The sequence below is a fragment of the Hippopotamus amphibius genome, chromosome 12 (genome assembly GCF_030028045.1).
Source record: "Hippopotamus amphibius kiboko isolate mHipAmp2 chromosome 12, mHipAmp2.hap2, whole genome shotgun sequence".
NCBI lineage: Eukaryota > Metazoa > Chordata > Mammalia > Artiodactyla > Hippopotamidae > Hippopotamus > Hippopotamus amphibius.
In genome coordinates, this window is record NC_080197.1 from 39,647,342 (window position 1) to 39,670,295 (window position 22,954).

At 41.3% G+C, this 22,954-nt stretch overlaps 1 protein-coding gene across 4 annotated transcripts in view; it reads right to left on the minus strand.

Annotated features, from left to right (window-relative positions):
• The window catches only part of MACROD2 (mono-ADP ribosylhydrolase 2), a 1,919,130-nt gene that overhangs the window by 156,953 nt on the left and 1,739,223 nt on the right, over positions 1 to 22,954 (minus strand). For all 4 annotated transcript variants that reach the window (XM_057703765.1, XM_057703767.1, XM_057703766.1 and 1 more), the window contains exons 10-11: positions 12,051 to 12,092; positions 4,908 to 4,991 (exon numbers count right to left, since the gene is read on the minus strand). In XM_057703765.1, coding sequence (XP_057559748.1) covers positions 4,908 to 4,991; positions 12,051 to 12,092 — 126 coding nt within the window. The remainder of the gene's footprint in view (positions 1 to 4,907; positions 4,992 to 12,050; positions 12,093 to 22,954) is intronic.

Below are 22,954 nucleotides of genomic sequence, written 5' to 3' on the forward strand. Positions count from 1 at the left end.
AGTTCCCACAAATAAAATTCCAGTGAATGTGGCAATAAAAAAGGCAAAATATGCAAGGAAATAACCACAAGCATGAGTCTGAAGAAAAAATAAACTGCAGAATTTTGATCTACACAGAGCGGAGACATTGAAATTTCAGACACAGATTTTTTTTTAAAGATATTTTATGTGTTAATTAAATAAAGAGTGACCAGGTACATTTGGAAAAGAACCAAACAAAACTTATAAAAATGAAAATTATAATAACTGAAATAAGAAACTCAGCAAAGAGTTAAACAGCAGATTGAAGAAAGTTGACTAGAAATTAGCAAACTAAGTGACAAACTTGGAAAAAGAAACCACCAAAGAGAGACAGTGACCCTGGAAAAAAAATGCAATGTAGGTTAAGAGTCATGAAGGACAGAGAAAGAAAGAATAGAAGGTGCAGCAGAACTAACATTTGGTGAGGTCATCGGTGACAAATTGTCAGACCTAATGAAAGATGCCCATTTTCATGTCCAAGAAACACAGCAAATACTAAGAAGGATAAAGAGAAACCCACACATATCACATACACAGATCACAGTGAAACTGAGGAACACCAAAGAGAAAGAATAGATTGTCAAGGCAGCTGGAAAGAAAAGACAGATGACTTAAAAAGATACAATAATTAGACTGAGAGATGACTTCTTAACCAGTAGAGGATTGATAGGACTGTGGGAAAATAGCTTTAAAATGTTGCAAGAAAACAACCACCAACCTTGAATTTTTACCCAGCAAAACTGTCTCAAAAAAAAAAAAAAAAAAAGCAGGGTTTCCCTGGTGGTGCAGTGGTTAAGAATCTACCTGCCAATGCAGGGGACATGGGTTCGAGCCCTGGTCCAGGAAGATCCCACATGCCACACAGCAACTAAGCCCATGAGCCACAACTACTGAGCCTGCGTGCCACAACTAATGAAGCCAGAGTGCCTAGAGCCCGTGCTCCACAACAAAAGAAGCCACCGCAATGAGAAGCCTGCACATCGCATTGAATAGTAGCCCTGCTCTCTGCAACTAGAGAAAGCCCACGCACAGCAACAAAGACCCAACACAGCCAAAATAAGATAAATAAAAATTTTTTAAAAAGCAAAATAACATCTTTCCAGACAAAGCCTGAGAGACTTTCACCAGTGGAGCTTCTAGAGGATCTACTTGTGAAGGATAGAGGAAAGAGGCTGAGAAAAGCATATTTTACTAAAGGTGCTTAGTTTTTTTTTAATGATATTCTTTCAATTAAATGTTTTGTAAGAAATAAAACTGGTCTAAGTCATTGGGAGTTGGAATTGATGGAATGGGTCTTAACCAGGCTTTTTTTTCAAACAGTTATGCCTATGATGTGCTGGTTTATGGATAGAATTACCATTTATATCAGATGCCAGACAAACAATTAGTGGTCTGAAATTGCTAATCATTTCATTATTGGCATGGCATTAAAGTGGGTCAAATCAAAGTATACTGAGGTCCATGAAATTTCAATCAAAATAATGAAAATAAAACTCTATATCTAAAAGTCCACAGTATAAAAATGCAAATAAATAAGTTTAGAAATTATTTGATTTTTAAAATTTGATGTTTAATACTGTAGCTACATATTTAAATATTTAAAGCTAAATATTTAAAGTTAAGTACTTAAATATTTATAATATTTGCTTTCCCTCAAAGCTGTAATGATGGCAACATTTCCTACTTCAACAGGATAAGTTCTAATTTCCAAAAGAGAGAATGGGAAAAAGATTAGAGAAGCTGTGTTGTTTCCAGAAAAAAAAAAAAAAGAGAGAGATTCTGACATTAACAAACTGCACGGACTTGGGCGAGTTAAAGAATCATTTGCAGTCTATTTTAAAAACAGTTCAGTAGAATGAGAAAATTTGACCATATGCTCTCAAGATTCTTCTTCTGGATCAAAATACAGCTCTTATGGTTATGTATGCTGCAAAATCCAAGTGAATTTGTGTTCCAGATCCACTCTCCATGACCGTGTCTGGGAATATATATTACAGGGTGAGCTGAGGTGATCAGTAGTACCTGCCAGGGTCGGAAGCAGAGCAGGGAACCCAAAGGTAGGAGGGAAATGAGATGAGGCCAAGTGATGGGGATTTAGGCTAAGAGATCTCTAAATAAAAATACCAGAAGCTTCTCTTACTAAAAAAAAAAAAAAAATTAGAGAGATGACCATGTTGGAAAAGGATTGATAACTACAGTAGGAAGACTGTAGAGAAGGGTCAGGACCCACATTCCCCCTCTATCCAGTAATACACGAATCCATTTGCGTATCGGGTAGGAAAAAATGCTTGGAACTCCGAATCCTAAGAGGAAGTGAGACATATGCAACAACACCTGAATTCAGGACATGGTTTATTTTGTCAAAATAGAAGCACTGATAAGTAACGAGGGCCCCACCAGGCAGTCACCTATCACCGGCATGTCAGATTCTGCTCCCTTTCTCACTCCTTTCCCAGCAACTTTTAGTTTCTTATCTTGGAAGGCATTTTAGGAACAAACGCATAATTTCCATGTTTCCGTAGAGTGACTAACAAGTATATTTCACCATGATGGCTCAGAATGAATGCCCCTGGCAACAAATCCACAGTGATGGCACTTTTGTGACTCCGAGCAGACTCTGGGATGACATATTTGGGTGACCTAAAGCCGTATTATTTAGTCATGTTAGGATTATAAGACGATGCTCCTAAACAAAGCAGGTTATCGATAGGAGGTAAGGAAGCTTTCACACATCTGAAGGAATAACTCAGATGAATTCCCTTGTTAATCAAGGTGACAGAACTGCTGCAGTGTATGCCCCCCACCCCCACCCCGCCATGTGACACCTGAAAAAGACAGCAGCCTCAGGCTCTGGACAACAACCTTTGACATGGGTCTCTCACGTGATGGGAACCACTCAGGGAGGTGGAGCCTCTCCAGGGAAAGGCCAATTGTTGTTTCACCCCTAATCCATCTCCCAATCATGGTCTTAAGAGATTGTCCAGGAAATGACCTAATTCTAGTAGGAGGTGGAACCCTGGCTACTCTCTGCCAATCAGATCCTAACAAAGCTTAACTCTCTCCAGACGGTTAGAGCTGCTGGCCTTCTCTATGGTTCTAAGTATTCTTCTCCAAATGAATCTAAACTTTCCATCACATCTCAATGGATTAGGACAGTGTGTACCCTATCGTGGTCCTGATTATGATCGGAATTATAACAGAATAGCCATCACTAATGGGAAGTGGACCTGTGTCAGGCACTTTACACGTACTATTTCTGCTATTCATCCCTCATTCCTCACCTAGAGGGCAGAGGGCATTTACTGCCATGCCTGTCTCCACATCCCCTCACCTAGGGCGAGCCTGGGAGAAGAAAGAGCCCCGTGCTGAGTCTCTCTCAGATCCACCTGCAGACAGAGAGGACATGTCCTGGTTTATTCTCACCAGGGCAGCCTCTGTCCAGGCAGTTGAGGATACCAAGGACAGTGGCACTTGCTCTTGACGGGGCAGAGGCGAAACCTTTCACATTCAGGAGTGAAACCCGGCATTAGGGAGCCCATCTGGGGGCAGCGCAACCAGATGCTCTGGTCTAACCTCATTGGTAAGGAAGCTAATGCTTTTGATTTCAACTTTCTTACAGCTTTGCCTTCTCAACTGGTTCTGAGCCAGGATGAGGGTGAAGACAGTGTCATACCTTATCATTCAGAACCGAACACGCACACAGGGACTGTGCAGTTGTGGAGGTGAGCTGCTCAAAGTCTCCTTTCAAGAGAGAACATGACGCTGGGAGTCAAGTCGGCTGACACCATCCAGCGGCCACACTTTGGGGGTTCGTGGCAGCTTTATGTTCATGCCACTTTCTCCCCAAGCCGCTTGCAGCCAGAGAGACATCAGGGGCCCAGGGACCCTGCAGCCCAGCCACTCCTGCCCGATGCAAAAGTCTAATAAAAAATGTCCAGTCCTTGTCTGGGCCTCCTCAGACTCAGACTGCACTACAGACGGAGGCTCTTCCCAGTTCACCTGCCTTCCTTTCTTCTCTCCTTCACCTACTGCTCCCTCCCCTGCTCCTCCCCACTTCATCCTTCACAGGCTTTCACCCAGTACTTTCCTACACTTCTACTTCATCTTTGGCATCTTCTTGGCCAAAGACCCAAGCAGACACCGTCAGTATTATTGTACCTTCCATCTCACAGTGGATGAAGTGAGGATACGAGCAATAAAGTAGAAGGCATGAGTATGTTCCACTTTCAGAAGTTCATGCATACTCTTAGCTTGAGGCTTACTTTATGAAATACCTAAAAGATACCATTTTAAATGAAAAATCTGCATATCTGATAAGTGTTCCAGTGTTGTAAGTGAGAGAGCGTGTCATTTCTTCACAAAACAGAGCCCCATTGGACATGCCCGTTCAATGCCTGAATGTGAATATACGTTGGTGTCTAGAAAGGAGAAGAGAACCCTAAAGATAGGAAGTGTTTCCATAACCCATTTCTGAGGTTTGGTTCTGGATCTGAATGTATTTGTGAGAAAAACAAATCACAATAGAACAATAGCTCCCATGCAACTCATCACCCACAGATCTGGACCTTCACCCTTAGGTGATTTCAGAGCACCTAACTGGTATCACTACCCACAACTTCACACTTTGTAGGAACAGAAAAGACATCACACTGAGAAAATGATTTTTTTTTACATTTGGTCTTTACCTTAACAAATGCAACCTGAATCTGATATTTCACCCTCACATTCAAGGGAGAGAAAACATATTAGGAAAGGATAAAGAATTGCCTGGAGATTTTTGAACCCTTAGAAATATCTGAATATGAGAACATACACATAATTGAAAAACTAGGCAGAAGTTTCTTTTCACGGAACATTTTTTTTAAGAAAGGAAGACCTGGACTTACCCTCGCTAGAGTCTTTGGAGCCTTCTGGCTTCTTTGCTTTGCTCTTCTTGTGGGGTGGAGAGCGGTCTTTTGGCTCTAAACCCTCTGGAAGCACAAAGATTTAACATGTTTTTATTTAAATACTTATCAGTAGGGGTTCACAATTATGTTGATGTTTACAAATATACTTTTCTTACCAAACCCACACACATAGTGAAGCTTAACCACAGGCTCATCCGTCACTATGGCTGAGCTAAATTTTGGCAAAGACCTGTTGCTTCTCCAATGAACATGGACTTACACTTACAGCTTAAGCATAAACATGTTGTTGTTGTTGTTGCCATCATGAATGATTCACACAAATGTGAATTCTTAAGTGTTTTTTTTTTAAATTAAAAAATTCTCCACAATGCAACCCCAAATTATTATTATATTTTTCTCTGGGAGAGTCTGATTTAAAACTTCACAGATTAATTGAAGTTGTCATTGTGTAATTTCATCTACAGTTGTCACTGTGTAATTTCACTTCAGCCCTCAAAGTAGAGCTGGATGAGCTGTAAAATCATCTCATTCTAGGTGATTAGGGTGGGGCCTGAAATTATCCGCCTTCGGTTTAACAGATTTGTTTTCTCCAGGTTCTAAACAACTTCCACATGCCCCTGAGTGAATTCTTGTGCTTCCCACTTTTCTCAGTGTTCCCCCCGCCAAGTCTATCCAAGGAGGCTAGTAATTTAAATTCTGAACTTTAGGAAAACAATCTCTGAATTCATTTCATTTGGACATCGGATACTTTGTTAGGCATTAATTTATATCTCCAGTCTTGGTCTCTCTACTTCTCAAAGCCTATGTCTTCAATTGCCCATGTGGCATCTTATTTTGCATTTGGACTGGGCATCTTCTGTTTGCCCCTCCAGATCCACCTTCCACCCTTCACATCCTCATCCCCTGCCCCACTGTGCTCTGAGAAACTGGTCTCCACACATCGCACCAGTGAATCCCCCAGCTCTCTGGCTTCCTATTAGATCCAGCCAATGGGGAGCTCAGGGCATTTATTTCCTAGGCTACCAGTAGTCTTCAAGGACATTGTCTCCCTCAATCTAAGGTCATAGCTTCCATAAGTTGACCTTCTCCTCATGGGCCTCTCTGTCTCCTGGGTCCTGTAACTACAACCTCCCTGTTGTCCTTTCAGGGCTGGGATTTACCTGTTCTCCACTCTTCCCAGCTCCAATGATTTCCCTTTACTCAGCTCCCATCAGGCATTTCAAATGTATGTAAATAATCCCATTAGGCATTTCAAACAACACAGCCAGAACAATACTCTTTATATCAGCAAATCTGTTCTCGCCATAGTATTCCACATCTCAAGAGACAGTATGACTTACGTAGCCAAGAATTTAAACCAAAAACTGAGATATTATCCCTAATATTTCTCTTCAATTACTTTTCCAGTAAAGTAATCCCATTGTAATGAGTCCTATTAGCTCTGCTCCAAAATATATCCCATATTCCTTTAGTGTGCTCATTCTTTGCAATCAGCATGCTAGTCTAAACCAGCAGCATCTCTCACCTGGGTTACTACTACCACCTTCTGAATTCTCACTTCTAGCTTTCTGATCTCCCTACAATCTGTTCTCCATGTAGCAGCCAGAGTTATCTTTAAAACATAAACCAGATCATGTTGCTTGCTTGTTTAAAAACCATTGCTCTTAGAACAAGATCCAAATCCAATTCCACGGCCCAGGACAACATGTCACTTGGACTCCACCTGCCACACTAGCCTCATCTCCCACTTGCTCTTTGGCTTCAGATTCATTAACTCCTTTCAATCATTTCTTCAATCATTTCCAGGCTGGTTCCTGTCTCAGGACCTTTACACCTGCAGCTCTTCCTTTCCTCTGACACATATATTCACATATCTAACTCCTTCCCATCTTTTAACCTCAGATCAAATTCAGCTCCCAAGAAGGGCCTTCCCTGACTATTTAACCTGAAGGGCCCTTGCAAGGAAAATCTCTCGCAAACACATCACCTGGTGTATCTGAAATTATCTTGTCCCCCTGGTTATTTCTTTACTGTATGTCTCCCTTCTCAAAAACCCCCTACTCTGAGAATGTAAGTTCTATGAGAAATGGCTTTCGTCTTTTGTAATCTCTCTTGTGTCACTGGTATCTAGCAGTGCCTTGAGAATTTCATTTCAAATTCTGTTTTATATCCCTGTCACCCAGGCCTTTCTTTAAGGCCAAGATGTAATGGGGCGTGTGCCTAATTCTCACTCTCTCTGCAGCTGCTACATTTGCCAGGATTCTATAACTACACTATAGATTCAGGGCGACTCATTTTTCTTTTCCCATTTATTATAAAAAGAACAGAACAAAACAAATTCCTTTCATAGATGTGCTATTAAAAACGTTGGCATTTTGGACTACAAAGGTTTTTGGGCACTAGGTTAGGCTTTCTGTGGTTGCAAGGCAGTCACATCCAAGGCCATTACCATGACCAGAGTGAAAAATGTGGCCAACCACTACATTAGCAACCCCCCCAAATTCCTGTCAGCAGGTGTGCGATGGATGTTGACCCTTTGGAATGGGTTCAGCAAAACCAGAAATGAGATGCTTGGAACAGCTCACTGAGCACTGATGCTAGGTTCAAAGCGACTCGTAAAATGAGCAGAGTAACCCTTGTAATATCTCTGAGAGGAGACTCTAACCCTCCCATGCCCTCCTCTTGGTCCCATCGTCTGTGACTGGGACCAAGAGGAGAGTTTCCAGTGCTGGAAGTTCAACTCCAAGCCAGCATTTCCTGAAACTGAGTTTTTGAGAATTAAATTCTGAATACTTGATTTCCCATCTGAATGGGAATTCTTGGGAAATGGGTGAGATTTAAAAAGACATTTATTTGCGCACATTTTGAGCTATTTACATATCCCCAAAGTACTAGTGCTTCTTTTCTGAAGAAGTTGTAGGACACTCCCGGGGCAGTCAGTGGGCACGGATGCGTGTTAATTATGAGCAGTCCTCTATGACATAGTATAATGCCATTCTCTTAACACCTACAGAAACATTCACCTAAACCACTGCTACACATGGCCTCTGTGCCCATGCTTCTCCTTGACTCTATCACATTGTCTCTGTTGCCTTCATTCCCGGCAGAGGCTGGAACCCTGGGGTGTTGCCAGGAGTATGGCTTTTGCCCCCTGAGGAACTCAGCCGTGCTCCTGGCTCTTAGGTAGCTGACCTGCCACAGGTGGCTGCTGATTTTCTGTCCCTGGGGCTCAGGTTGGGGTCCATTTCAAGAGTGCAGGGTCTTGGAAATGGAAGGACGTGGGGAAACATTTACTATGCTCAGATTAATTAATTAAAGGACTTAAACAGGATCCTAGGCATCTCAGTCAGTCATTTCTACTACCTCCACGGGGGCAGACAGTCTCCTTAGGATGACCCTGGTCTGACACCATCTGATACGCTCTTGCTTCTCCTTACTACTAGAGTCTAGAGACAGGAGCACGAGAGTTAAGAATGTGAGCTTTGGGGTTAGACCCAGACACCAGGATTCTGACCCTATTGTATGGGCAAGGAACTAATCCCCCCTAAGCCTTGGACAATAACAGTCCCTGTCTCTCAGAGCTGTTGCATATCTTAAGTGAGTTTGTGTATGTTGAGTGATTGGCACAAGGTACACGCTCAATTAAAATCTGCTCAGCACAGATGTGCTGGGCTGACCTGAGCCAGCTCGCACCAGCTGGCTGGACCTCTCTCTCTTCAACTCCTACATTTATTGGACTCACGTTTGGCAGCTCGAACAATACCATGGTAGGCAAATTTATACCAAAGAAATTTTCAAATTGGGGCTCCCCCCACCCAGACAGTACGTTTCCCAGCACCTCACTGGGTTTTGGTATTCGATTTATTATTCACTATTATTCACTAGCATTTGTTGGCTGGTTGAGTCACCCAAGCAGCCCTTCACTAGCGTCAACTGTATTCTTAAAAATCCTTGCATCATTTCTACTTGTATGAGAAGAGGAGGTGATGCAGGGTAGAGGGAAAGTTAGCGGTTAATGGTCTTAGGAGGCTCGAGCATACCCTTCTCAGAGACCAGTACACCGGAGCATGAGACTGAATGGAAGCCAGCCTGCTCACCAATACTCAGCAAGGCCAGCTGGCCCTCCATGGACCCATCCTGCACTCAATCCCCCATGATTTCAGCTCTCAGATATTAGGAATGGAGAGCAGTTTCCCAAGCCCAGTCTGCCTGAGTGACTTAGCATCCTTGGACCATTGAGTGTGACATGAATGGCTGCATCCAGCTGCTGGAGACAAAACCCACAGGACACGTGGCGGGACTAACATCAGAAATGATGATCCACTTCAGGCCCCCAAACCTCAAGTGCTGACTCCAACCTTGTGGGCTCTGCATTAGCATTAATAGTGATTTCCTTGAACTCGCTCAGTGGTTCTGATAGTGAGCTGCATCGCATTAAGAAGTCAACTCCCTCTGTCTGGAAACGTGTCCTATGTCACTTTAGGCAAATGATCCTTAGCAAGAGAAGGTCCTTAAGCTGTTTGGCCGAAAGGGCAGTACTCCCCACGGCTGAAGGATAGTCCAAGGATGCTTCACATGAGCAGTATACATGTGAAGTACAAGCATTAATATTAAATTCATGGAATTTAAGACAGGGTGACCGCTTAAGGTCTTTTTTCAACCTATGGTTCTTTTAAATAATAAGCTATCCTACGTGAGTATAGGAATTGATATTTTAATTGAAATTTTGCCTTGGGCTTTATGTTTTACAAAAGGCAAGCAGAATCCTTGGCTTACGTTGAATTTTCTCAGAAGAAGACACTGAGACAAAGATTTGAGTGCAAGTACTAACTTGAGAGATTATCCCAGGAAGCACCAGAGGGGAGTAGCGAAGTAAGACCAGAAAGGGAGGACAACCACTAAGTATGTTCATGAGAAAGTTCTGCTGTGGACAACCAGGGCCCAATTCTACGGGGAGCCCCTGAGCGATGGTATAGAATCTCGCTGTCCAATACCGCATATTGCCAATGATACTTGAAATGTGAACAGTCTGATTTGAAATGTGAGCGTGAATTACACACAAATTTCAAAAACTTATTATGGAAAAATAATGTAGAATATTTGACTAATAATTTTTATATTGATTATATGTTGAAATGATAACATTTTTGATACGTTACAAGAAATATGAAGTTAATTTCACTTGTTTCTTTTTACCTTTTTCAATGTGACTACTAGAAAATCTGAAATTATACATCAGGCTCACATTTGAGGCTCCTGTTATATTTCTACTGGGCAGCGCTGGTCTAGGACATGCCTCAGATGTGTCTTGCAAGAGTGCTGATCTACCAACTCTTGTCCAGCCTTGGTTGAGGCTTGCTCCAGAGAAATTAACTTCCTGGTACTTTGAGTTTTCTTTCATGAACAGAGACAAGCACTCAGCTGAGAGTCATAAGGGCTTTCCTTAGAAAGCTGCTGGTATTGTACAACAGTGAGTACCAAGGGGATACAGGTATATTGTACAACAGTGAGTACCAAGGGGATACAGGTAGGGAACCCAGAGCTGCTGCCTAGTCCCTCCTCCACCTCCTCCATTCCTGCTCCTGACTTTGAAATCCTCCCTCTGCTTCTTGTGCCCTCTGAATGCACAGCCCTGGGGAGACCACAGGAACAAGAGTGGATGGAAGCTACGATCACTGTTCCAGTGAACTGTCACAAAGGAAAGGGACGGATGTCTTCCTCCATGAAGACAGTGGGAGGTCAGGTGAGGGAGAGAGATTTAACGTCACAAGGTGAAGGATGATCTTAACCAAACCTTGCCCAACGAGACTGTCTGCCTCACAGTTTAAAGAGCTCCCTGTTCGTAGAGCTTCTCAGACCCAGGTTGCCAGTGATTTGTAAGGAGTTCTAGCAGCAATAGGAGGTCATATAAAACTAGGGCCTCTAAGATATCTATTTCAATTTTGAAAACTGGCCCCATTTCATGTCTAGAGCAGTGCGATTGCCAAAATGAGAAACATGGGGGGGGGGGGGGGGGGAGGGGCTCTCATCCCGTAGAATTAGGCTGTATACCTTCTAATAACTGTCAGACATATTGAGTGAAAAAAGTGATCACCCACCAAGTGTTTAGTATGGTCCAAAGAACATATCAGGTATGGTCTCTCATTCAGTCCCCCAGACAAGACAGTACGATAACAGCTGTTTACACTTCTGGGGGCAACTGAGGCTTATACACAAAACTCTAATCCAAAGTCATTAAGTGGAGGAGCTAGGATTGAATCCAGGCCTGTTGATTCACGCGTTCATTATCAAGCTCATATTGACTGTAGGCCAGAGCCAATGCTTTTAACCACTAGGTTTCCATCATCAAACACTGGTCTCTGCTGAGGAGTAGGCATGCATCTCACTTTCTGATAACGAGAGCGACAAATCATATGTACTGAGTCTATTCTCTGCTCCTCTGAGCCTGGGTGGGCTTGTGAATGACCAGTCCAAAGAAAGGAGTTTGGTGGAAGTAATTCTATGGGATTCCTGAGGATGAGTCTTAAAATGGGTATGAGTCTGGCTTGCTCACTTTCTCTAGAAAAAAAAGCAAAAGGAAACTGGCTGCTTGGAGGAAGCCCAGGTCACAGGAGGAGGCCATCCATAGGTGCTTCAGAAAACTGCCCCAGTTTAGGTCTCAGCTAACAGCCCTGTCAATCACCGGCTAGACACAGGAGTGAACAAATCTTCAGATGATTCTTAACCCCCAGCTGCTAAGTCTTCCTGCTGAGGCCTCAGCCTTTGTGGGGCAGTATCATCAAACCAGCCCTGTTGTGTTCTATCTCAATTCCTGACCCACACAATAGCTCAGCATATAAGTGGGTGTTTTAGCCACTAAGTTTTGGGGGTGATTTGTTACACTTGTCTATTAACTACATCAGATTCCATTTTTACCTTAGCTGTCAGGAAGCTCAAAGTTAGGTTTAATGTTTAAATACAGTAACTCTATTAGCTGTGAGTTAGCACGACTACTTCCTTATTTTATGTGTACATTTCTATTTTATTAACCTTATTTCGTCTTTCTTTGAAAAATGTGGGGTGTACATAAACAGCAAAATGATCCTTGCCTATCCTCTAAGAATAAAATCCTAAATTTAATACCTGCATCTTCTTTCATGTCAACGTCTTCTTCTTCATTATCATCTATTAAAAAAAATAAAAGACAAACTCATGAAAGCTAGAAATACCAGAATTCTCCAATTCGACTAATAAAAAAATAAAAAATAAACTCAGTAGAAAATAGAGTGTTAAATCATACATTTCTACTGCCTTATAATACCATGCTAAATTAGGAAGAAAGTGTATACATTAGAGCACAATTTAACACCCAGGGTTTACATTTCCTTTAAAAAATTATCACATATTTTTATAACCAAATATATATGCAATAATTCGTTTCATTTATAAAGGTTGTATATGGTCACTTTGGTCATTTCAATTCCTAGAAAAACGAAAATCACAGATTTTAAATGCCACATTTTCTGGACTTATTAAAGGTATGTATGCTCACCTCAAGTATCTGAGAAATGCAGGCATCACCACTTGGCTATAGGCTGACACAATGTTCAACCCCTGCACTGCACCAGGAAAAGTGCTCATTTGCTACACATGAAAATCCACACCTTTAACCATGTACTTTCAAGTGACCCCACCAGTTGCTCCATCCCCATTTAACTCCCCTCCTCTCATCTCCCAGTGTAAGTCCCTTTAACTGGACACAGATGTGTGCTTCCTCTGCCCGCTGAATGACGCATTTGCTTTTCTGAACTACAATGTGTTATCATCTCTTCTCCTTCAATGTTCCTCACATCCAGGCAGTGCCAAATCCTGTCCTAGTTCCATGTTTCTTCCTCTCCACTCACATGATTGCAACCCAAATTCCAACTCTCAGTACCATTCACCTTCCCTGTTTTATGGTTTCCCAACTGTCCTTTTCTTCTTCTCACTTCTGACACCAATTCCTCTCACACGTAGCTGCCCAATCAATCTTAAAATACAATTCTGATCTGGTTCACAACCATCCAGTGACTCTTCTCTGTCTAGCGAGAAAAGTCTAGACTCTTTGGGGTAACACTCAAGGCCAACAATATCTGGTTCCAACCACTTTTCTCAGTTTCACCACCTCTGTTTCACTCATGCTGCCATCTACACACATGACAACACTTGATTCTTCCCTATTTTCTAAGGTTTCTTTAGTTTCCTCTACCTGCCTCAGTCCTGGAAGCAATGCTTTTCTCCATCTCTACTCACACTCATCCTTCCAGGCCAAGCTGAGGCACCATAACATCTGCTCCATCCAACTTTGGATAAATAGTGTCCTCTATGGTACCTTATTTTTACTGCCTTCAGAGTATGGACTTTAAGGACCTTTAGGCTTAGATAGCATACTGGCCCCTACACTCAATCATTCACTAGATGTCTGATCTTGGAGAACTTACCTAATTTTCCTGAGTTTCACATTCATCAGCTGTAAAGTGGGATAATAATAGTGCTAGTGCCCCCTACATAGAGTTGTTGTAAAGATTAAGTGAGCTAATACCACATAAAGCACTAGGACAACTACTGAAACATCATTAAGTGCTAAATAATAGTTATTATTACCATCAAATCCCTACTTGTTAACCTATCAGCTTCCATAGGCCCATTTCTAGGTCATAAATCCTTCAAAGATAAAGATCATGTCTTATGTTCCTTTGTATTTCCTGGCACCTAATGCAATTGACTAGAATCAATACAGGAATTTCTGCTGAATTAAACTTCTGAGATTTTTGTTTGTTTTGCTCTGATTTTTTTTTTTTGGCTTTTCTCTGATTTTTTATTAGTCAAATTGGAGAATTCTTATGTTCGTGTTTTCTAAGTATCTTCTTACATATTAGGACAGCATGTATCTAGAAAATAGTCTGTAAATAATGAGGACTCAGTAAAGATTTGCAACTTCCTAGCCAAATTTATTCAACATGGCACTCTTCTAAGTGTTAATTATTAATGAAGATTAGAGATATACTAGTAGAAATGGAAAATGCGTTTAATTTGAGGTGTTACAAAGGTAATTCTTGATGGCCAAAGTTAAATTTTTCAGGAAGTAAATTTTCTTCCATTAGTGATCTCCTGCATAACTTCCTTCCTCATTCTTTCTATGAATATAATTTTAGAAGCAAGAATAGCTGTTTCTTAGAAATGTGATTTTCTAACCAAATGATCATCTAAATGTTACAAAGTAACTCTTCACAGATTCTTTGCTTAACTTATTATATTTAAACAGAATTTTATTTTCCAGAACTGACTGAAATACCTAGAACCATCTCTATGACAACGGGCTCTCTGGAATCTCAAAGTGGGATGAAAAGGAGTCTCTACAGTTTCCAAGGGAAAATAAAGGAAACATCAAAGATCTCTCTGACTGTCCCCCACATATCTGTTTGTCCTTCTAACAAACACTCATTGGTAGCCTAGTAGGTGCAAGGCTTTCTGTTTGGGGAAACAGAAAACACAAAGATGAATCAGACACTTAAGTAGAAACTTATCTAGAAACATCAATAGGAAGGAAACTAAGACACGCGGGGACATTTGAACATATGGTAGAGAGTAGTCAGTGCCATTACGAAAGGTGCCAGAGGAAGGACAGATGCTTCCAGTCAAGGCTACCGGGAAGGGTTCTAGGAAAATGCGACATCAGCGCTGATATTTGAACTTTATAGACTGTACTGACAGCATCATCCCCAGAATGTTCCCAAGGTGTTGAAGGATCAGACTTGGTGTTATTATTCATCTGTTCATTCACTCATTTCACTCACTTACTCATTTATTAATGTAGAAGTTAAGAGTATATCCAGGACCTATATTCAGACAGCTTGGGTTCACTTCCAGGCTAAACTATGTACAGCTGTGCAAACTTGGGCACATTATGTAAACCTACACCTCAGCTTCCTCATCTGGAAAATAGGGATAATAAAATTATCATTCTTCTAGAACTGGTAATATATGTTAAGTGCTTACACAGAAGGAATATTCAATAAATACTGACTGTTACTCTTATCGTGTTAATATTGTTACTACTTTTATTACCTAACCATTTACTGACCAACACTGTGTGCCAGAACTATGGAAGGCCCTGGAGATACAAGGTGATATTCCCTCCCCTGAAAGAGCTCACAAAGAAGTGGGTGGCATAGAAAAGTAAGACAACAGTCAGAAGAGGATGTAGCAGATCCTCTGATGCAGGTGAGCAGAAGTTCTGTGGGGAAACAGACAAGAGGCAGCTATGTCAGAAAGAAGTTCTACGGATGCTTTCCAGAAGAAGTGAGGCTTAAGCTGAGTCCAAAGTGTGAGCTGGAGTTAGCTAGTGTTAATGAAAGCTGCAGCATGTTCCCAGTGGGAGTGGTGCCCTGCCCACGCCCCTCGTTCCTTCACACTTCAGTGCTGTGCCAGCCTGACTTCCAGCCACCAGCCCCTGGGTATCTTTGCCTGGGGTTTTCTCTGGATTGCTGGAGCCCACTCAAGAAATGTCATGGAATTACCCTCCCCCACCAGGGCAGGCTTTCACAAAATGACTGCCAGGATTTGCATATAAGGCCTCTGGCTCCCTTGCTTCTCAGGTGGGTTAACTCAGAAGCATGTTCTACACTGTCTCCCAGAATCTCCCCACTCCCAACCATAGGACTGAGTCTCAGTGGTCCAGTTGCAACGGGCTTAAAACTTAACATCACTGCCTGCCTTCCCTTCCCCGCCTTTCTTCCCCAATCCCCCCGCTGCTGTTTCCTGGTATCTTCTCTCAAATAAATGATTTCCACTTGAACTTTTGTATCAAGCCTGCTCTCGGGGCGGGGGGTGGGAGGGTGGGTTGGGTATGGGTATTCGAACTAAGACAAGGGTAATCGTGCTCATGCAGAGGGAAAACACCTGGATATGAACAGCCAAGATGCTTTCACAGAAATAAAACTAGCCCTGAATGGCTGTTACAGGAGGAACTATGGGTAAAGTGATCTGTTCTAGCTACTGAAGGATCCCACGTGCTCCACGCTGAATAGGATGGTTAATTTTAACGTATCAACAGGACTGGACCATGACGTGCCCAGGTATTTGCCAAAACACTATTCTGGGAGTGTCTGGGAGGATGTTGCTGGATGAAATTAACATTTGAAGCTGCAGACTGAGTAAAGCAGGTTGTCCTCCCTAATATGGATGAATCTTATCCCATCTGTTAAGGCTGACCCTCCCACAAGTAAGAGGGGACTCCTTCTGTCAGACTACCTTTGTGCTGGGACACTGAATGTTTTGTGCCTTTGAATTCAAACTGGAACATGGCTCTTCCTGGGTCTCAAGCCTGTTGGCACTTGGACTGAAACTACACCATCAGCTCCCCTGGGTCTCCAGCTCGCACACTGTAGATTTTGGGACTTAGCCTCCATAACTGTGGGAGCCAGTTTCTTTATAATAAGTCTCTTTCCATATACATATTATTGGTTCTGTTTCTCCGAAGAATCTTGATTAATACACCAGGTTGAAACATTTAAAGTTTATCCTGCGGGGACTTCCCAGGTGGCACAGTGGTTAAGAATCCGCCTGCCAATGCAGAGGACACAGGTTTGATCCCTGCTCCAGGAAGATCCCACATGCTGCAAAGCAAACTAAGCCCGTGCACCACAACTATTGAGCCCATGTGCCACAACTACTGAAGCCCAGGCGCCTAGAGCCTGTGCTCTGCAACAAGAGAAGCTACCACAATGAAGAGACCACACACCACAATGAAGAGTGGCCCCGCTTGCCGAAATTTGAGAAAGCCTGTGTGCAGCAACAAAGACCCAATGCAGCCAATAAATAAATAAATTAAAAAAAATAAAGTTTATCCTGAGAACTAAGCAACTTTAAGCAGAGGAATTATGTAATCTTTTGAGTGATAACACTTTTTCATGAGAGAAATTTACTAAAAAAAATGCCTTAATATTTTGGTATTTGTGTTAAAATCAAGCAAGAGTACTTTGGTCCACAAAGCACCTAATGTGCCATTGCTTATTAATACAATCCACTTTAGTTCAACATTATTCTATATAATGTGCTCACTTGAGTCATATTTATGCAACACATTTCTAGCAAGAATTTTTTTTCAAACAAAAGCAGGAACCAAAAGACAATGTATAAAAGAAGATGATAGCCTATGGAGATGGGGGTTATGCCATTCAAAACTGGGAAGCAGTTAAAGAGACGGATGGAGCGTGGGCAGAGAGCTGCCCTTTTTAACAGTTCTGCAAGCACCATACTTCTTTGTTAGAGGACAAAAATAAAATAAAAGGTTCTCAGAGTGATACCATTTCAAACTAGAGAGCAATCCATCAGCTGGCATTGTTCTGTGTGTTCAGAAATGCCAATTCCAGAAAACCCCTTTCCCTTCCTGGGCAGAGACCACCCAGAGACTAAGGCTCCATTTCATCTTAAGGGGTGTCTTTGATGTCAATTTTATAATGGATACAATTTTCATTCACTTCATCACTCTCTGTCAGCTTATCCTGCTGAATTCTGCACAAAATGTACAAATATGACTGAAGTTCTTATTTTGATCAAAAACAAGTTTGAAAAACTAGTTTTCCGTGAATAACCGGTTTTCAGTAACACCTAGTTTTATACACTTCAGAAATCCCATCATAAGGAAGCATTTAACCTACTTTAACATCTATCTACTTCACCTTTTATGGGAGATAGAGTTAACATGAAAGATCATTGTTTTAAAGATATCTGTCTTCAGAGAAGCAGCTCATGTCTCAGTAACAAAGAGTCCCACACTTCTTTGAAAAACAAAGGACACCATGGGTTTTGCAATGGCTTCGGACTTGCCTTTATCCTTCACTTAGAGTTCCCATAATTAATGTAGTCTTTGGGGAAAGTAAAAAGAATAAAAACAAACAAGACTACAACACTCCAGAACTTCAGTCTGAAGTGTGGTCTCTGGACCAGCAGCATCACTATCATCTGATAATTTGTTAGAAATGCAGTCTTGGGTCCCACTAAACATCTATCGAATCAGAAGTTCTGGGGGAGTGTTTTAATAAGCTATCCAGGTGATGCTCATGTAAGCTGATCTTGAAAAGTGCTATTTGTGCGCTGGAGGAGAATCTTTCAAAAACAGTAGATGTCTCACTTGATATCCAAGCTGAGCTAACTCGGATGTCCAACCAATACGCACACTGGTGAGGGATGCCCACGCCACATGGTTGCCAGGACTAAGAAATAGATATTCTCTTTATAAGATATATGCTTTCTTTTTTAAAAATACATATTTATTGGAGTATAATTGCTTCACAATGTCATGTTAGTTTCTGCCATACAACAAAATGACTCAGCTATATGTATACATATATCCCCATATTCCCTCCCTCTTGAGCCTCCCTCCCACCCCATGAGGTTGTCACAAAGCACCAAGCTGACCTCCCTGTGTTCTGCAGCAGCTTCCCACTAGCTACCTGTTTTACAACTGGTAGTGTATATATGTCAATGCTACTCTCTCACTATGTCCCAGCCTCCCCTTTTCCCTGTGTCCTCAAGTCCATTCTCTATGTCTGCGTCTTTATTCCTCCCCTGCCACTAGGTTCATCAGTACCATTTTTCTAGATTCCATATATGGTATATGTGTTAGCATATGGTATTTGTTTTTCTCTTTCTGGCTTACTTCACTCTGTATGACAGACTCTAGGTCCATCCACCTCACTACAAATAACTCAGTGTTGTTCTTTTTTATGGCTGAGTAATATTCCATTGTATATATGTGCCACATCTTCTTTATCCATTCATCTGTCGAGGGACATTTAGGTTGTTTCCATGTCCTGGCTATTGTAAATAGTGCTGTAGTGAACATTATGGTATATGTTTCTTTTTGGATTATGGTTTTTCTAAGGGTATATGCCCAGTAATGGGATTGCTGGGTCATATGGTAGTTCTATTTTTAGCTTTTTAAGGAATCTCCATACTGTCTTCCATAGTGGCTGTATCAATTTACATTCTCACCAACAGTGCAGGAGGGTTCCCTTTCTCCACACTCTCTCCAGCATTTATTGTTTCTAGATTTTTTGATGATGGCCATTCTGATTGGTGTGAGGTGATACCTCATTGTGGTTTTGATTTGCATTTCTCTAATAATTAGCGATGTTGAGCAACTTTTCATGTGCCTCTTGGCCATCTGTATTAAGAAATGTCTATTAGGTCTTCTGCCCATTTTTGGATTGGGTTGTTTGTTTTTTTGACATTGAGTTGCATGAACTGCTTGTATATTCTGGAGATTAATCCTTTGTCAGTTGCTTCGTTGGCAAATATTTTCTCCCATTCTGAGGGTTGTCTTTTCATCTTGTTTCTGGTTTCCTTTGCTGTGCAAAACCTTTTTAAGTTTCATTAGGTCCCATTTGTTTATTTTTCTTTTTATTTCCATTACTCTAGGAGGTGGGTCAAAAAGGATCTCGCTGTGATTTATGTCATAGAGTGTTTTGCCTGTTTTCCTCTAGGAGTTTTATAGTGTCTGGCCTTACCTTTAGGTCTTCAATCCATTTTGAGTTTATTTTTGTGTACGGTGTTAGGAAGTGTTCTAATTTCATTCTTTTACATGTAGTTATCCAGTTTTCCCAGCACCACTTATTGAAGAGGCTGTCTTTTCTCCATTGTATACTTGTGCCTCCTTTGTCAAAGATAAGGTAGCCACATGTGTGTAGGTTTATCTCTGGGCTTTCTATCTTGTTCCCACTGATCTATATTTCTGTTTTTGTGCCAGTACTATACTGTCTTGATTACTGTAGCTTTGCAGTATAGTCTGAAGTCAAGGAGCCTGATTTCTCCATCTCTGTTTCTCTTCCTCAAGATTGCTTTGGCTATTCAGGGTCTTTTGTGTTTCCATACAAATTGTAAAATCTTTTGTTCTAATTCTGCAAAAAATGCCATTGGTAATTTGATAGGGATTGCACTGAATCTGTAGATTGCTTTGGGTAGTATAGTCGTTTTCACAATGTTGACTCTTCCAATCTAATAACATGGTATATCTCTCCATCTGTTTGTATCATCTTTGATGTCTTTCTTCAGCGTCTTGTAGTTTTCTGCACATGGGTCTTTTGTCTCCTTAGGTAGGTTTATTCCTAGGTATTTTATTCTTTTTGTTGCAATGGTGAATGGGAGTGTTTCCTTAATTTTTCTTCCTGAATTTTCATTGTTAGTGTATAGGAATGCAAGAGATTTCTGTGCATTAATTTTGTATCCTGCTGCTTTACCAAATTCATTTATTAGCTCTAGTAGTTTTCTGCTGGCATCTTTAGGATTTTCTATGTATAGTATCATGTCATCTGCAAACAGGGGCAATTTTACTTCTTTTCTGATTTGTATTCCTTTTATTGCTTTTTCTTCTCGATTGCCATGACTAAAACTTCCAAATGCTTTCTTCTGTGCTTGAAATCACCAAGCTGCCACATAGCTGGACGGCATGGTTATCATGGGCCATGATCAGGACCCTTAGATTGGCTGAAGGACACATGTATGGATGGAAATTAGCTCTAGCTTCAAAGAGGCCTTTGGGTTGCATGGAATAAGGAGTGTGTTACAAAGGAAAAAGTTACCCTCATGGGCTATTAAGGCAGCCTCTCTACTTCCACGGAGGGGACAAAAAAAGGACAGGCACTTGAAATAGATCATACAATATCCTTGTCAAAATTTCAGGGACACCCACACATATGAGCACACCTGTCAAGCAGAACAATTACAGTGATCTTCTTCTGGCTTTTATTTCACATGCTCCAAAGTCCTCTCTCTTAAGGTTTAATTTTCACAGCATAGGCTTCTTCCGTATCCCTTTCTTTATCTTTTTAATAATTCATTATCCAGAGTTCTTAGGAGCAATTTGCATTTGCAGAGAAAGAAAATGTTTTTAGCAAAAATAAAGTGCTCCAAGCTTTTTAGGATTTCCACGAAAGAGGGAAGACATGGGTATCTTTGTGGCTTCTTGGGAAACTTGACAAAGCAGAAATTCCAAGAAAAGAATGAGAAAGAAGAAATCCTCAGAATGAGCATCTGGCCATTATGTTGAAAACTGGGACCCTCTGGATCTAACAAATTGCTAAATCTACTTTATGCATGGTAGTTGAGAGGGCCAGGAGAAAGTTTTTTAAAAATTTTTTCTTTTTTTTCCCCCCAGCTGGTCTTTGGCCTAGAGGAGCAATCAAATCTCATTAATTTATAAATAAATCAATAAATAAAAGGCGTTGCTTAGAAAACTGCATGGTTCTGCTGTTTCTGGCTTAGCCAACTAGGTACATCATGGTACCAATTACTGAGCTAAGGGGTTCAGGAGGGGGAAGATAGGGTGGGGGAGACTTTGGATTTAGTTTTAGATGTGTTGAGTGGAAGATGCTGGGGGACTTCTGGCTAGAGATGGCCCTGTGCAGTGAGGATACTAGAGAGAAGTGAGGACAGAGTGGGCGACAGGATAAGGGCTGTCCAGGCAAGTAAGATAAAGGTTGCAAAAGGTCATGTGATCAAATATGCACTGGTTTCGATAACCACACTCCACCCATTGAAGAGGTTCTGATAATCTCCACAAGGACAGTGGCGGTAGCAGGGTAGAGAGAACTGCATGATTACTGTGGACTACAGAGGGAATAGCAAGTGAAGGAGACAGACAACTTTTGAAAGACACATGGCTGAGATCCCACTCTTGGGCATATAGCCAGACAGAACTGTAATTCGAAAAGATACATGTACCCCAGTGATCATAGCAGCACTATTTACAATAGCCAAGACATGGAAACAACCTGAATGTCCATCAACAGATGAATGGATAAAGATGTGGTTCATATATATAATGGAATACTACTCAGCCATAGAAAAGAATGAAATAATGCCATTTGTAGCAACATGGATGGACCTAGAGATGATCATACTAAGTTAACTAAGCCAAAGACAAATACCATATGATATCACTTATATGTGAAATCTAAAATATGACACAAATAAACTTATCTATGAAACAGAAACAGACTCACAGACATAGAGAACAAACTTGTGGTTGCCAAGGGAGAGGGGTGGTGGGGTAGGGATGGATTGGGAGTTTGGGATTAGCAGATGCAAAGTATTACATAGAGAATGGGCAAATAGCAAGGTCCTACTGTATAGCACAGGGAACTATATTCAATATCCTGTAATAAACCATAATGAAGGGACTTCCTAGGTGACACAGTGGTTAAGAATCTGCCTGCCAATGCAGGGGACATGGGTTCAATCCCTGCTCCAGGAAGATCCCACATGCCACGGAGCAACTAAGCCCATGCAGCACAACTATTGAGCCTGTGCTCTAGAGCCCGTGAGCCATAACTATTGAGCCCATGTGCTGCAACTATTGAAGCCCACATGCCTAGAGCCTGTGCTCCGCAACAAGAGAAGCCATGGCAATGAGGAGCCTGCACACCAAAATGAAGAGTAGCCCCCACTTTCTGCAACTAGAGAAAGCCCATGTGCAGCAACAAAGACCCAACACAGCCAATAAATAAAAAAATGAATAAATAAATTTATAAAAAAAACCAACCATAATGAAGAAGAATGTGAAAAAGAATCTTTTTCATATTCTTTTGAATCTCTTTGCTGTACAGCAGAAATTAACACAAAACTGTAAATCAACTACACTTCAATAAAATAAAAAAACCAAGACACATGGCTGAGGATAGAAGTCAGGTCCATACACAAAGCAGAATGTAGGTTGGAGAATTTTCATCTACTCTATTGTTTATTTTTATCTTTATTATTACCTGTGTCTTAGGTTAGGAATTATTTCATTCACACACTATTCCTCAAAAGTTTTTATCACTTTTTCCTGCATTTGCTTTAATGTTTTCAACTACAGAACAGAAACCAGTCTACCCAGGATGTTGGAAGGGTCTTTCAAAAGCACCTTGTAGGGGTTTTTGTAAAGATGCCTATAGCACCTTCCCTTCTCCCAGCAGCATTTCGTCGTATCTTTTATCAGAACTTCCTAATGAGATCAAACTCTG